This window comes from Gossypium raimondii, chromosome 11 (assembly GCF_025698545.1).
Source record: "Gossypium raimondii isolate GPD5lz chromosome 11, ASM2569854v1, whole genome shotgun sequence".
NCBI lineage: Eukaryota > Viridiplantae > Streptophyta > Magnoliopsida > Malvales > Malvaceae > Gossypium > Gossypium raimondii.
The window spans coordinates 59,609,529-59,623,742 of NC_068575.1; the positions used below are offsets into that span (position 1 = coordinate 59,609,529).

General features: G+C 33.2%; 2 protein-coding genes across 7 annotated transcripts; both read left to right on the forward strand.

Annotated features, from left to right (window-relative positions):
* The first annotated feature begins 477 nt into the window (after positions 1 to 477).
* On the forward strand, positions 478 to 2,416 carry LOC105802195 (probable polyol transporter 6). Its single transcript, XM_012633690.2, has 2 exons — positions 478 to 623; positions 824 to 2,416. The coding sequence occupies exons 1-2, from the start codon at positions 527 to 529 to the stop codon at positions 2,224 to 2,226; spliced, it is 1,500 nt and encodes a 499-aa protein (XP_012489144.1). The 5' UTR covers positions 478 to 526; the 3' UTR covers positions 2,227 to 2,416.
* Positions 2,417 to 6,505: 4,089 nt separating this feature from the next.
* Positions 6,506 to 13,925, forward strand: LOC105802194 (sulfite exporter TauE/SafE family protein 3). Of its 6 annotated transcripts, none has more exons than XM_052624280.1 (14): positions 6,506 to 6,903; positions 7,058 to 7,217; positions 7,462 to 7,662; positions 7,778 to 7,842; positions 7,925 to 7,964; positions 8,841 to 8,902; positions 9,000 to 9,086; positions 9,199 to 9,249; positions 9,403 to 9,624; positions 9,914 to 10,007; positions 10,146 to 10,286; positions 10,376 to 11,801; positions 11,886 to 13,577; positions 13,656 to 13,925. In XM_052624280.1, the coding sequence occupies exons 1-12, from the start codon at positions 6,682 to 6,684 to the stop codon at positions 10,456 to 10,458; spliced, it is 1,428 nt and encodes a 475-aa protein (XP_052480240.1). In that variant the 5' UTR covers positions 6,506 to 6,681; the 3' UTR covers positions 10,459 to 11,801; positions 11,886 to 13,577; positions 13,656 to 13,925. The 6 variants fall into 6 exon arrangements, with proteins under 6 accessions (XP_052480240.1, XP_052480241.1, XP_052480244.1 ...); XM_052624281.1 differs by having other exon boundaries at positions 11,886 to 13,570; XM_052624284.1 differs by having other exon boundaries at positions 11,886 to 12,378; positions 13,371 to 13,925.
* The last annotated feature ends 289 nt before the right edge of the window (positions 13,926 to 14,214 follow it).

A 14,214-nucleotide genomic window follows, 5' to 3' on the forward strand; every position in this document is an offset into this window, starting at 1 on the left:
TTATCGCAATTAAATAAGGAAATTAACTATCGAAACGAAAGGCTAAAATCCATTAGATAATCACATTTCGAAATCCTATATTTCAGACAACTATGGATATTAAGTTAAATGTCCTCCCAATTGCAAATTATTTATTTTGGCAAAATAAAATTAAGTTCTCCAATCTCCATATAGAGAATTAGAGATTATCTTATCGTCTAATTTTAATTATCTATCCATCTTTGAAAATTAAACCGTAATTAAAACTTTCTATTTTTAAAAGAAATCAGTTTTAAGTAAAATTATCTTTTTATAGAATTATAAAAAAAATAAAAGAGATAGGATAATTAAATGCAAAAAAAAAAAAAACACTCTATCCATAATGCTCCTCTAAATTCAACATTGACATCCACTTGTTAACTATTACAATTGCAACTTTTTATGCCATCTCATTTGTTTATATATATGGGAGATTGTTGTGTTCAGTAACAATTGAGAAACAAATTGTACGAAGAAGCACAGTGGGAGACTAGTAAGGTAGGCTTCAATGGCAGCAGAGAGTGGTGAAAACAAGAACAGCTTCAATAGATATGCTTGTTTATGTGCTATTATTGCATCTATCATCTCCATCATTTTTGGTTATGGTAATCCCTTTTCCATCCTTCAACAAATATATATATATATATGCATGCTGGTGTTATATATTTCACTGGGTAATTAAAGTACTTTTTCGATTTCCATTGCGATGCTTATTATATATTAACATGCATAATAGCCATCACTTTAATCTAATTACGAAATATAAGATTGATTAAGTAAATCAAATTGTTGGATTGTTGATCAGATACCGGAGTAATGAGCGGGGCCATGATATTCATAAAGGAGGACCTGAAAATCAGTGACGTGCAAGTGGAAATACTGGCTGGAATTCTAAATATTTGTGCTCTGGTTGGTTCTTTAGCTGCAGGAAGAACGTCTGATTATATTGGACGCAGATATACAATCGTTTTAGCTTCAATAATTTTCTTGATCGGTGCAGTTCTAATGGGCTATGCTCCGAACTATGCCATTCTAATGACAGGAAGATGCACTGCCGGAGTTGGTGTTGGCTTCGCCCTTATGATCGCTCCAGTTTACTCGGCAGAGATTTCATCTCCTTCCACCCGTGGCTTCTTAACGTCCTTGCCAGAGCTTTGCATCAGTTTCGGCATTTTACTCGGTTACACTTCCAATTACTTGTTTGGAAAATTGACTTTGAGGCTTGGCTGGCGGATGATGCTGGGCGTCGCCGCCGTCCCTTCCCTCGCTTTAGCTTTCGGTATACTGAAAATGCCCGAGTCTCCCAGATGGCTAGTGTTAGAAGGTCGATTAAAAGAAGCCAAGAAAATCTTATTACTGATATCCAACAGCGAAGAAGAAGCCGAATCTAGGTTCCACGACATAAAAATAGCAGCAGGGATCGATCCGGATTGTGTTGAAGAAGTCGTCAAGCCACCTAACATCCACCATGGTCAAGGCGTGTGGAAAGATCTTTTTATAAGGCCGACACCGGCCGTTCGTCGGATTCTAATCGCCGCCATCGGAATCCATTTCTTCGAACACGCAACAGGGATCGAAGCAGTCGTTTTATACAGTCCAAGAATCTTTCACAAAGCTGGAGTCACGAGCAAGAACAAGCTTTTGCTCGCCACTGTCGGGGTCGGCCTTACAAAAACAACCTTCATTTTAATCGCCACGGTTTTCCTCGACAAAGTCGGGAGACGACGGCTTTTATTAGCCAGCACCGCAGGATTGGTCGTATCCTTGTCAGGGTTAGGCTTTGCTTTAACAATGGTGGAGCTGAACCCTGGTGAGAGGCTTGTATGGGCATTATGTTTAAGCATTATATTCACATATCTATATGTGGCTTTCTTTTCCATAGGACTTGGTCCCATCACATGGGTCTACAGCAGTGAAATATTTCCACTCAGGTTAAGGGCACAAGGGGCCAGCATTGGTGTGGCTGTTAATAGGCTGATGAATGCCATAGTTTCAATGAGCTTTATCTCAATCTATAAAGCCATTACCATTGGAGGTGCTTTCTTTATGTTTGCAGGAGTATCTCTAGTGGCCTGGTGGTTTTTCTTCTTCCTATTGCCTGAAACCAAGGGGAAATCCTTGGAAGAGATTGAGATACTCTTCACCAAGAACACAAGGCATGAAAACCAGGGCTTAGAAATCCAACCAACAACCAGTAATAGTGTTTAGTAGGGCTTAAATTAGTATGTTTAAAGTGATTCTTAAGCAAAAACTAGCAAATTTCGACTTGTATTCTATGTAAAATGAATACTAGTTTATATGCAAAATCACGTTGTACCGGTTTGGTTAAGTTTTTATGCAAACCCGAACCCGATGTGAGATATACATATAGTTTATTACTTGCTTTCCAGTTGGTCTCTCTCTCTTCCACATCTTTTGTTAATGGGGTTTATTTTTCATTAAAACTTGAGTGGCACCCTTAATAGTACTTTATTGAGTGAATAAGTCATGATTGCGAAACCACTAAATTAGCCTGCTCTACCGAGTTTTCCTTGATCGGATGACTGATGTCTTTCGTTTCCAATCTCTGCCAAGCGACCTTTGGTATTAAAAAATATGACCGGAAACGGCCTTTACCCTAGTTTTTGTTCATAATCTTTCTCTTAAGATAAGATGAAAGAAAGCATGAAATTAATTGTATATATTTTTCGGTGCAATGGCCATTTGCGAAGGACTAAAATATAAATGCAATACTGGAAAAGAGGGAGTATTTATTATCATCAATAAATAGGGATTACAATGAATTTTGCTAAATCTATAATTATTTTATTGTTTGCATATTGTGTTTCGGCTTCCACTTCAATGTCACTATTATTTTATGGATATTGATAGTACATATATATTTCTAAGTTTCGTCTCAATAGAATTCCAGCAGTCGGTTCATTAGTTGAAATAAGTTCGTTTAAATCCGAGATTAGGGTTTGATTCATAAGTTCACTTATATAATGTTATAATACTTGCATACGTGGGTGTATGAGTTTGAACTAGAGGTGTTCATGGGACGGGCCGGGTTAGGAAAAAATTTCGGCCCGCTTCCTAGGTCCGGCCCGAAATATGGGCATGAAATTTTGTCCATGTCCGGCCTGGGAAAAATTCCTAAGCCCGAGCCCGGCCCGGCCTATTTTTTTAATAATCACCAAAAATTTATTTTAAAAATAAAAATAAAAAAATATTTTAAAAAATTTTAAAAATTTAAAATTTTAAAAAATATATTTATTATATATTCGGGCCCGGGCCCAGGCCAAAAAAGTGGTGCCCGAGGCTCGGCCCGTTTTCTAAACCGGCCTCATTTTTTTGCCCAAACCCATATTTCGGGCCTATATTTTTACCCGAACCCTTCCATATTTTGAACGGGCCGTCGGGCCGGGCCAGGCCGCCCGGGTTTAGACACTTAAAAGTAAAAAAATTTAAACCTTTCTAAACTTTCAATTTCCTCTAAAGCTCTTATAACTCGCAATATACAAAGACTTTAATACCAAAATAAATCACATATGTGATTAAATATTAAATTGGGTTCATATGTAAATTTGGCAGTAAAATTAAAATTTGCTCTTATATTTTTGAACTAAGGGTAAATTTATCATTCTATTTTAACTCTATATTAAATTTTACTTCACTTTTGCTTTATTAAATTTTGAAACTAAAGTTTAATTTTTGATTAAATTTTAATTTTAAATAACTTGAAGAAAATTTTAATAATTAACAATAATAAATTAAGCAATATAATGTTAAATATCAATAAAACTCTTATTTATAAAAATAAAAATAATATTTTTATTTTAAATTTTCTAGTATCTTTTTCATTAAATGAAAAATTGAAGTCAATTTTTATTTTTAAAATTAATTTATTGTTAACTAATAAAATAAATATTTCAACAATGTTTTTTCCGTAATATTTTGTTTTGAGACCATCAAAATCAATATCAAATGGTAAATTTTAATTAAAATAAAAGTTCTTGCTAAATTTTAATAAATTTCAAAGTTTAATGATAAAGTTGATTCAGATAAAAGTTGAGTATATATATTTATTATAGAATGCTTAGAACTACTTATAACTTATTCCCAACCCTTAAATAGGATGATAAAGGCGCTTGAATACGCTCAAACCCACATCTTATTGTACCATCAATTGTTGATACCAACTAAGCTAATATTCTTACTCATATATTTTTAAAGTATAATGGGAAATATCAGTGACAAATTATAATATTTAGTAACCCTTATAAATTTTTATTTTATGGTAATTTGATTTGTATTTTATGAACTGGTGAAAAAATATAAACAAAAGTCATACTTATAAAATTAAATAAAATTGTGGGTTTGGGCTTTTCAATGCAAACCATAGCAAATAGTGGGTTTATTGTTAAAAAGAATTTCGGGGCCTTCCTTTCTTGTTAATAGGCTTCACGGATTTTCTTATCTAACTTCACCTGATTCATGGCCCGTTATCTAAAAATATACCCATGACTTTGGTGAATATACATTTCTATTTTTATTTCCGTTAAAATATTGTTTTGATTATTTTAATTATTTCTTAATAATTATTCTAATTTTTTTAAAAATATCAAAACAAATTAAAATTGCTAACAATATAATAATTATTTATAATACATTTTACATAGAGATTTTTATAAAATTATAAATATTTACATCACATCTTTTAAACGTAAATATTGATTCTGTTATAATTTAGATTTATTTTATTTTTTCAATAAATTTAAATTAATTAGAAGATTAATTTAATTTAATCCCAAGTAATTTAAATAAAAAAATGTTTCTAATTTGTCTGTAGTTTTTATAGGCGGTGAACATTTAAAAGAAAAAAGAAAAATAGGTGGTAATTTGTCTTGTTGAAACTCTCTTTCTGGACCGAAAACAAACGAGGAAGTTCCAAAACCCAGCAAAAGACATAATAATGAAATCAAAAAGAAGAAAAGCCAAAGTTGGATTGAATATTGACGCAACTATGAAGCTTCATATGGCTTCCCCGTAAACCTTTAATATTTCGTACTAAAATGTTTGAAAACTTTACGAAGTTTCCTTCAAACCTTACCAATTGCCACCCCCTTTACTATATATCCTCAAAACTACTAGTTCTTATTAAATTTAAATTTAATGTTTTTTTGGATATCAAAATCGATTGAGTTCATCAGCATGGGATCAATTACTTTTCTTTTACGTTATTATATGGAAATGGATGTTTATGAAAGGAAAAATATCATTAAAATTGGTATACAGAAACATGGTTTGATTAACTAGTTTATTATATATCAACTAAAGTCAAATTGAAACAGACATGAAGCTTCCTATAAACATAGTAAGAAAAGGATTATCCAAGATATATAGAGAACATTCAACAGGTGGGAGATTTTGAATGTTTTTTTTTTTTGCATAATGAGTTATTTGGTCCTTCAATTTTATAAAAAATATTTTAACCTTTTATTTAATTTTTTTGCTTCTTTTAGTCCTTAAATTTGCATTAACTTTATTGATGTGACATACATGTAGACTACTACCTAAATGTCATACACATGAACTTCTACATGGATGCCATATCAGCAAAGTTAATAAATATTGACTTTTTCATTAATTTTAGGGTGATTTGATAAACAATGCAAGTTCAATAACTAAAAGAGCCGAAAAATTAAATGGAAGACTAAAATAACTTCTTCTTTTTTTTTTTTTAAGTTAGAGGCCAAATATTATTATGCTTTTTGTTTATATAATTGTGGGTAGTGGGTAGGGAATGAGGATCTATATTATATATGTGAGACATATATTCATATCAAAGAGCTAATATAACTTAGAATAAAGAAAATTGCTAAAAAGAGTGATAATAATCTATGTTGCTCTTTATTTTGAGCATGAGTATGAAAATCTTATCTTTCCAAGACCCTTTAAATACATAACCCAAAAAACACCCTGTGTTTTACACGTTCAAACTAAAGTCATCATAGACCATAATCGGTAAAAAACAGCAAAGTTTATCCACGCAAAGTTCATATTTATTAACATCCTACATCAGGTCAAATATGGTAAAGTTGTTTAACAAAAGAGTATGGAATTGGAAACCTGATCATGTAATTTATTTACTATAAAGCATTTAATTATCTTCCTGCAAAAAAAAAAAAATTCAAGACATGTAGGGAAAATAGGATACTTAAAGGCAAGGCAAATTTGTAGTAAATTACATAATATTCATAGCTGTTCTTTTCTGAAATTTTAAGTTACAAGTTCTTTGTTAGCTATCTTCTCAAATGATGAGATGGTTAAAAGTTCACAATGGCATGTATGGTAGAGATTTATGTTATATTTAGATATGATATAACATACGATCTTAAAATATTTTCTAAAAATAAAATATATACGTACTGAATACGTATTCGTATTCGATATTCATTATTCGAGACTCTAGGAAAGGAGAGAGAGAGGGTTTTATAAATGTAGATACCTAAGAGGTACCGAAGGAGTGAACTCGTTAAATTTCTTCAACTTTTCTTCCATTTGTATTATGCTACTGTATTGAGAGCAAAAAGGGATAAGAAGAGAATTAAGAAAACTTAAACCCAAGTAAAGTTTCTCATTTGACTCCCTCCTTGCTAACAGTTCAAGGCAGTAGCCAAAATGGGTCAATTTCATGTGAACCGGAGAGGCTTGGCAATGGTAGCATGGACAGTCTTTATGGTTCTTGTGATGATGACCAATGTGGGTCTTGCAGAGAGATTATTGAAAGACGAAAGAAACCACCAAGTTTCCAAAGAAAACGAAAAAACACGAGGGCTTCTACTTAAGGTTGTCAGCTTCCTATGGCAAGGTGGCAAGTCTGCCTACGAACCAGTCTGGCCGGTGAGTTAGCCGCCGTTTAACCTTGTTGAACATCAACAAGATGAAACAGCCTTGAAAGTTGAAATCCTTTTTTCTTTCCAATAAATGCACTTGTCTTTAATTTTGCAAGTTAGTTTAGATTTGATAATTGAATTTAAACTAATGATTGAAATAGGAGATGGAGTTTGGTTGGAAAATAGTTGTGGGAACAATTGTTGGATTCCTTGGTGCAGCTTTGGGTAGCGTTGGAGGGGTTGGTGGTGGTGGGATTTTTGTTCCAATGCTCACTCTCATCATAGGTTTCGACCCCAAGTCTTCCACTGCCATTTCCAAGTGTGAGAGTTTTTTCTTAATTTGCTCAAATATTTCCATGTCAGTATTCATTTTGCATTAATGTCAGTATGTATGAATCCATTTCATAATATGAATACACACGTACGTGCTTATTAAGAGTATGGGTATTGCAGCAAGCATGGCCATAACATAATTTAACGTTGGTATATGCACTGATAACGCATGATAGGCTTATCATGTAGACTGATAAGAAAGATACATGTATCTATATTTTGGAGATTGCAGGTATGATAATGGGTGCAGCTGGATCAACAGTATACTATAACCTGAGACTTAGGCATCCAACACTGGAAATGCCTCTCATAGATTATGACTTGGCGTTGCTCTTCCAGCCCATGCTTATGCTTGGAATCAGCATTGGAGTTACCCTCAATATCATGTTTGCTGATTGGATGGTCACAGTTTTGCTTATCCTCCTCTTCATTGGTAACAATAATAACATAGTATTGGGAATTCTATCTCATTTTCACCATTTCGGCCAGGAAGATAACTTTTTTTTTAACTATTAATTATGATTGATTTCACATGCCATTGTCTCCAGGTACTTCGACTAAAGCCTTATTCAAAGGTGTAGATACATGGAAGAAAGAGACAGTGATGAAAAAGGTAGAGTTTCCAACTTCGTTTCGCTCTTCATGTTTTTCCATGGCAAGGAATATTAATGAGGATTTTGAGATTCTCTTTTCAGGAAGCAGCAAGGTTAGAAGCTGAGGTGTCCAAACTAGCTGGTGAGTGCCGTAATTGATCCACCAAATAGCTTTTTATATCCATAAGTAAATTTCAGATGAGAAATAAAGATTAAACTAATGATTCTTACATAAACTTGTAAATGTAATGACGGGATCCACATGGATTTACACAAAGGACAATAAACTAGGATGTAATGTGATAGTATGAAGGGGATAGGTAATCAAGGTAGATATTCAAGTATTGGGTTATCTGTTAAAGTCTGAATTTTGGTTAGAATTTTAGAATATTTGAATAAAAATATTAAACTTGAAAAATGAGTATGACGGGCCAGTTTAAAATATTATGTTATTTTAATATATTATGTAATTTATAAAACATAAAAGTTAAACATGTAGTAATATATAATACTACAATGTAAATATTCAAACAAAATTGTTAAGTTGTTTTTATATAAAATTTTAATAAATGAAAAATATAATAAAATTTTAAATATTAAATTAAAATAATAGAAATATTTAAAAAATAAAAAATAATATAGATGAGCTTAAAAGTAGTTTGGATTAGTGGTTTGAAAATATAGATGAATTTAAACAAAATTTTAAGATAATATTTTGTATCGGATTAAACTTATATAAGCAAAAAAATGCAGCTAGACTTGACGGAGAAACGCCCCTAATTAAGTGCTGAGTCATTTGCAGGCATAAACGGTTTGTCCAATTTATTAATTCTGGCCACAAAATATGAGTTCAAAAATTCAAAGGAGAAATAACTTCAAAAGAAATTCAAATAAGAAATGGGCTCAGATTCAAACGACAGTTTGTATGAAAAATAATATATGTGAAAAGCAGAAATATCTCTACATACATAATTAAAGAACATAGCAAATGGGTTGTACTAAACTTAGAGAGTTGCAGATGGAGCTGTTCAAGATTACAAAATGTTACCTAGTGGCCCAAGCACCATGCCTGATGATGATGTGAGTAATTAAGAACATTTTCAGTGTCCTTACGAAAACAGGCTTTCATCTCTAAATCACAATGTTGTTAACCATTGTTGTTAATCATTGAATTCAGATTTCTCTGATACATAACATATACTGGAAAGAGTTATCGCTGCTCGTTTATGTGTGGATTGGTTTTCTTATCGTTCAGATTATTAAGGTATGCTATTATTGTCCACATCTCAACAACCATCGATGTTTAATGATAAGTTTATATAAGATAGTTTTTCAAACTGAGTTCGAGTTTTAAGATGACCCACATGTTTATGCAGGAATATCTTCAAACTTGCTCGGTCATGTATTGGATTGTGAACTCTTTGCAGGTAGAAACTTTGAAATTCTAGATAATTAATAAAAAAAAATGTAGAATCTGGAAAGCTTGAGATGCCCATTTTTGCAGAACAGAGAGTGTAGAGTTTCGTATGGCTGATATCTCTTCAAATTTTTTGTTGTTATTGTTTTTGTTTTTTCTATAGATACCCATTGCAGCCTCTGTAACAGTGTTTGAAGCCATATGCTTATACAAAGGGAGAAGGGTGATTGCATCAAAAGGAAAAGAAATCACAAACTGGAAGATATATCAGATTCTTTTTTACTGTTCTTGTGGCATAATTGCTGGTATGGTTGGTGGTTTGCTTGGACTGGGAGGTGGCTTCATCTTGGGTCCTCTTTTCCTTGAACTTGGAATTCCTCCTCAGGTATTACTTAAACTAGTATCACTAATTTTCGCGTATGCTTACATCAAAGGTATTTTCTCTATGGGTATTCACCGGTCTCTCAAAGATTTGCCACTTGCAAGGTGACTCTTTGGCTCGAACCAGAGACGCACCCTGCTTATGATAAATCTTTGAGGAGTTGGTGGGTGATCAAAGAGGGCAATACATTCGATGTAAGTAAACACAGGGACGAGTCATATCCCGATATGTAGGCGTCTTCAAGTAACCAGAAGCTGAAAAAAGATTCATGTCACTATGCAATATTGTCCAGGTAGCTAGTGCAACATCAACGTTTTCAATGGCATTCTCATCCTCAATGTCAGTTGTACAATATTATCTTCTCAATCGTTTCCCAATTCCATATGGTAAGCGACATTAGAAGTGAAAAATACTCGGATTTGAGCATGAATGTCAAATACAAATATGTACCTAAGGCGTGTTCTCGACATAGACTTCATCGGCCTTAATAGTCTTGATGTTAAACTTTTTTGTTTACCCTGCAGCTGCTTATTTCGTTCTAGTCGCCACCATAGCGGCTTTCACCGGCCAGCATGTAGTCCGAAAAATTATCACAGTCCTCGGACGAGCATCGATAATCATCTTCATACTGGCTTTAACCATCTTTATCAGTGCAATCAGTTTAGGTATAGAATGCTCTATTTAATTTACTTCAGTCCGAAAAGGTATTATAAGAAGCAGAGCTGAACCATACAATTTGGTTGAATGTTTGCAGGTGGAGTTGGCATTGCTGATATGGTTGAAAAACTGGAAGATGAAGAGTACATGGGATTTGAAAACCTTTGCAAGCTCTCTTGAGTCCTTTCTCTCTCTCTTTTTTTTTCCTTTTGTATTTTTTACTTTGACTTATTACAGATGGAATTCTCAGCAGAGAACAAGCAATTGCATTGAACTTAAAGTTAAAGTATTTGTCAATTATTTCCAACTAAAGATTTGGGTTTTGTTATATGTTCTTGTCCAGTCTATGCAAGAAACCTTCTGCAGTCAAATGTTTTATTTTCCATTTTTTTCCCTTTAATGGTTTTTAGATTAAAATATATATAAAGTTTTGTTTAAATGTAATTGGTCATCCAAAAAATATTTGTTATTTTAATAAAATTGTAATATAAATTAATATTTATTAAAACAACCATTGTGGTCTATTGAAATAAAATTTGGATTCGGGTGAGAAAAGCATTAATATCCGTAAGGTACTTATTATTAGAACGGTACCAAGTTATGAACAGCATTCTAGCATATGCAGACTGCTCAGTCAGGTGGGCTCTGAACTCCAATCAACACTAGCGCCAGAAGTGGTCATCACCCTTTTCCCTCAGTCAGGTGGGTTCTAAAGCTACACATAGATATTTTTTTCTATACAGTATAGATTCTTTTCAATATCTTCGTCCTTCTTGACGAAAAGGAAGAGAAAACTTAAAGATTAAGAAAATACAATAATAAAAAAACCTCCAAATGAAATTATGGTGAAAGTTGAAACAATTACCTAGAAAACGCATGTGATGCAGCTATATACGTATCTTTCGAGAGAACCAACGGCGTCGTTTTCAATCGCACTGAGAGAAGGACAGCGCAACGAAGAACGGACGGTAAAGATGAGATGATAACACATCCCCAATTTGCGTAATAACAACGCTATTTCATTTTATCAGAAAAAAATAAAAAAAACATAACGCCAACTTCATAACAACCACATTCTTGACGTGGCGCACAGCTATTGGATGGTGTCTGCCAAAATTCTTTTACCCTTTTTCCTCAATTAAAAAAGATGCCGACTTAATACACGTGGATTAACATTAACCATTCATCTTTCCAAACACTGACCGTCCATTCTTCAAAAAGCCGCCTATATATTTTAGGTTTTGTTGCAAAGAAAATCTCATTCTAAATTTCTCATCTCCTCTGTTATTTTCTGTTCCTTCCCGCCGTCTAGTTCTTGCAAAAGTTCAGATCTATCTTCTATGATTCCTTATGCGAGGTTTGTTTCTTCAGATCCGGTACCACAGTTTCATGATCTTCTCTTTGATATCAGATTGTTGACGAGGGTTAACGTTGTCTGATCTAATGCTTTAAAAAGTCCTTAGACGGCAAGATCCAAAGGTTTGCAGGAATCGTTATCTATTTGAAGAGATATATCTTCCTAAGTATGTATTCTATATTCTTTCTCTTTTTCCGTAGTTTATTTTCAATAATTCCTTTGTTTATATATTGTTCTTGTAATCTTGCAGGGATGGTGAAAGATTTGATCTCGCCAGAGGTGGTTCTTGTTCTTGATCTTAGGATCTATCGTAGTAGAACAAGTGATGTTCTGAGATAGCGATGTTGGATCGAAAGGTGGTTTATGTTTGAAAGGATGTGTAAGATGTCAGGTCAGAGGTCCTAATTATTTTGAAAATAAGAATAGGGCTGAGTCCTGATCTATCTTTGTCATCCAAGACCTTTGCCATGTCGGGTGCGCTTGCATGGCAGGTCACCGAAACTTAATAAAAATTCTATTTTTTCGGTGTTTTCAGGGGGAGTTCGCACGGGGGTTGCCCGGGTTCTCCTCTCTGCTGTTGTGTCTCGTGCCTCTTTACTTTTTTATCCTTTCTGCTTACCATTATTTACTTCATATACGCTGCAACATACGGGATGGATGCATGATCCCACATCATCATCACCAACTCGGAATAAGCTGTCGAAGCAATTGATCTTCAACCACTTGCAAACATCAAACCCAAGGTATTTTTTACGTATTCAAAACAAAATTTTAGTTTAAAAAATAGACATTTGCTAGTTATCATGCCAGTCAATTTACCATTAACTTTGACAAATATGCACCTAACTATCCTTGGGTTACCAGGATAAGCCGGATAAGGATGAGAATCGTATATATCTTAAACATAGATATAATTTATAATCAATTTCTAAAAGCATCTTTATCAATTCTAGATTTTTGGTACTTGTCTTTATTTTTAAAAACGGAGTTAATTATTTTCAAATAACGATTTTGATAACAACTTTTAAATTTATTTGATTTTTCCTAACTGACCGTGTTCTTTCACTGTATATTTTAGGAGTTTAATTATATTACCAATAAGTTTTTTAAAATTGTTAAAATAAGCTATTCAATTTTGAACTTCTCATGGTCTTAAAATTTCAAGATTTATTTTTAATATGTTTGTTTTAATAGCTAGTTGATCTAATAAGAACAAGAGTATAGTATTCAAGTGGTGATATGTCGGTTAGATTTTGTTTAGAAAATTCGGTACTCGTTTTTTTATTTGCCTTCACACATCCCAGCTTAAATAACCCAAAATATGCCATGGCTTAGGTAGAGCAATTAGGCAATAACTGTTTTTAAATGTATTCAATGGTATGTCCATTTGAATCAGCTGAAAATTTCACCAATTCCCTTTGCAAAGTGCTTACTAAAATACTGGATTACATTTAGGCGGAGACGGTAAGGATTTCCCCGATAAAGTAGGTATCTTAATACAATGATCAATTTCCCAGTATCAATCCTGGTTCCATGTAATTGCCTATGCTAATTTCTCATTTTATCATTATTATTTTCCTTTTAATGTATTATCCTCGTATCTATTTTTCTCCGAACTGCGTATTTTGAGAATTTTTTTAGTACGTGTACATGTCTTGTATTGCCCTGTAGTTGTTCAGGCTCTTGCATGGGCCTTTATTATTCATTGCGTTGAAGGTTGTAGTTCATTTACTAGCTGTTGAAGATATTGACGGAAGTTGTATCAGCAGTGAGAAGAGGTAGTTTGTGTATTGGGAGTTTGCATATGTCAGCTTTGATTAGCATCGGGGATCAATGTATTTGAGCTTTGGTCGATTTTCAAGATTTATGGATTTATAGAGAGTGGAGCTTGGGACGCACCAGATGAAGAGCTCGATGCTTTTGCGGGTTCTATTGGTAGAAGGTCTTCCATCATTTTCCTAGTTCTTGAAGCATTGAAGTCATTGCATATATTGAATCCTTGATTTTTTACATGGTGCAGTTTTCTACTGGGATTAGTTCTGAAGAAGTGTTTGATACGAGAGGTACATATGTCAAATGTGTAACCGGTTCCATTTACATATTAAAAAATTTTCAGTGGACTTCGGTCCCGTGGTTTTTTCCCCTTTATGGGGTTTTCCACGTAAATTTGGTGTCTTTCTTATATTCTTATGTTCATTCGTTATTAAGCCGAAGGTGAATCGCGTCACACTATTGATTCCATTCGAAGGTATGAAAATAAATGATATCCCATTAATTCTTTCTACTAAAAGTTTTCAACGTTTTCAACTAAATTAATAACCCTATTCAAGTCAAGTCTCTCTATTGTATTACGAAAAAAACCATCGTGTTTCTCTGTGATTTTAAACCCGAGTTTTACTTCAGGTTTGAGAGTTGCTATTATTTTTGGGCTCTTAAGGCTTCGTTCTTTGAAGTTGTTTTCTATAATGGTTCTTAATAATTTTTTATAAAAACATTATTTCATTCCATTTAAAAAACAAATTCACGCATGTAAATTGTTGATTATGATTCAGATTTGAGTTTCTGAGGAAGTTCTTTAT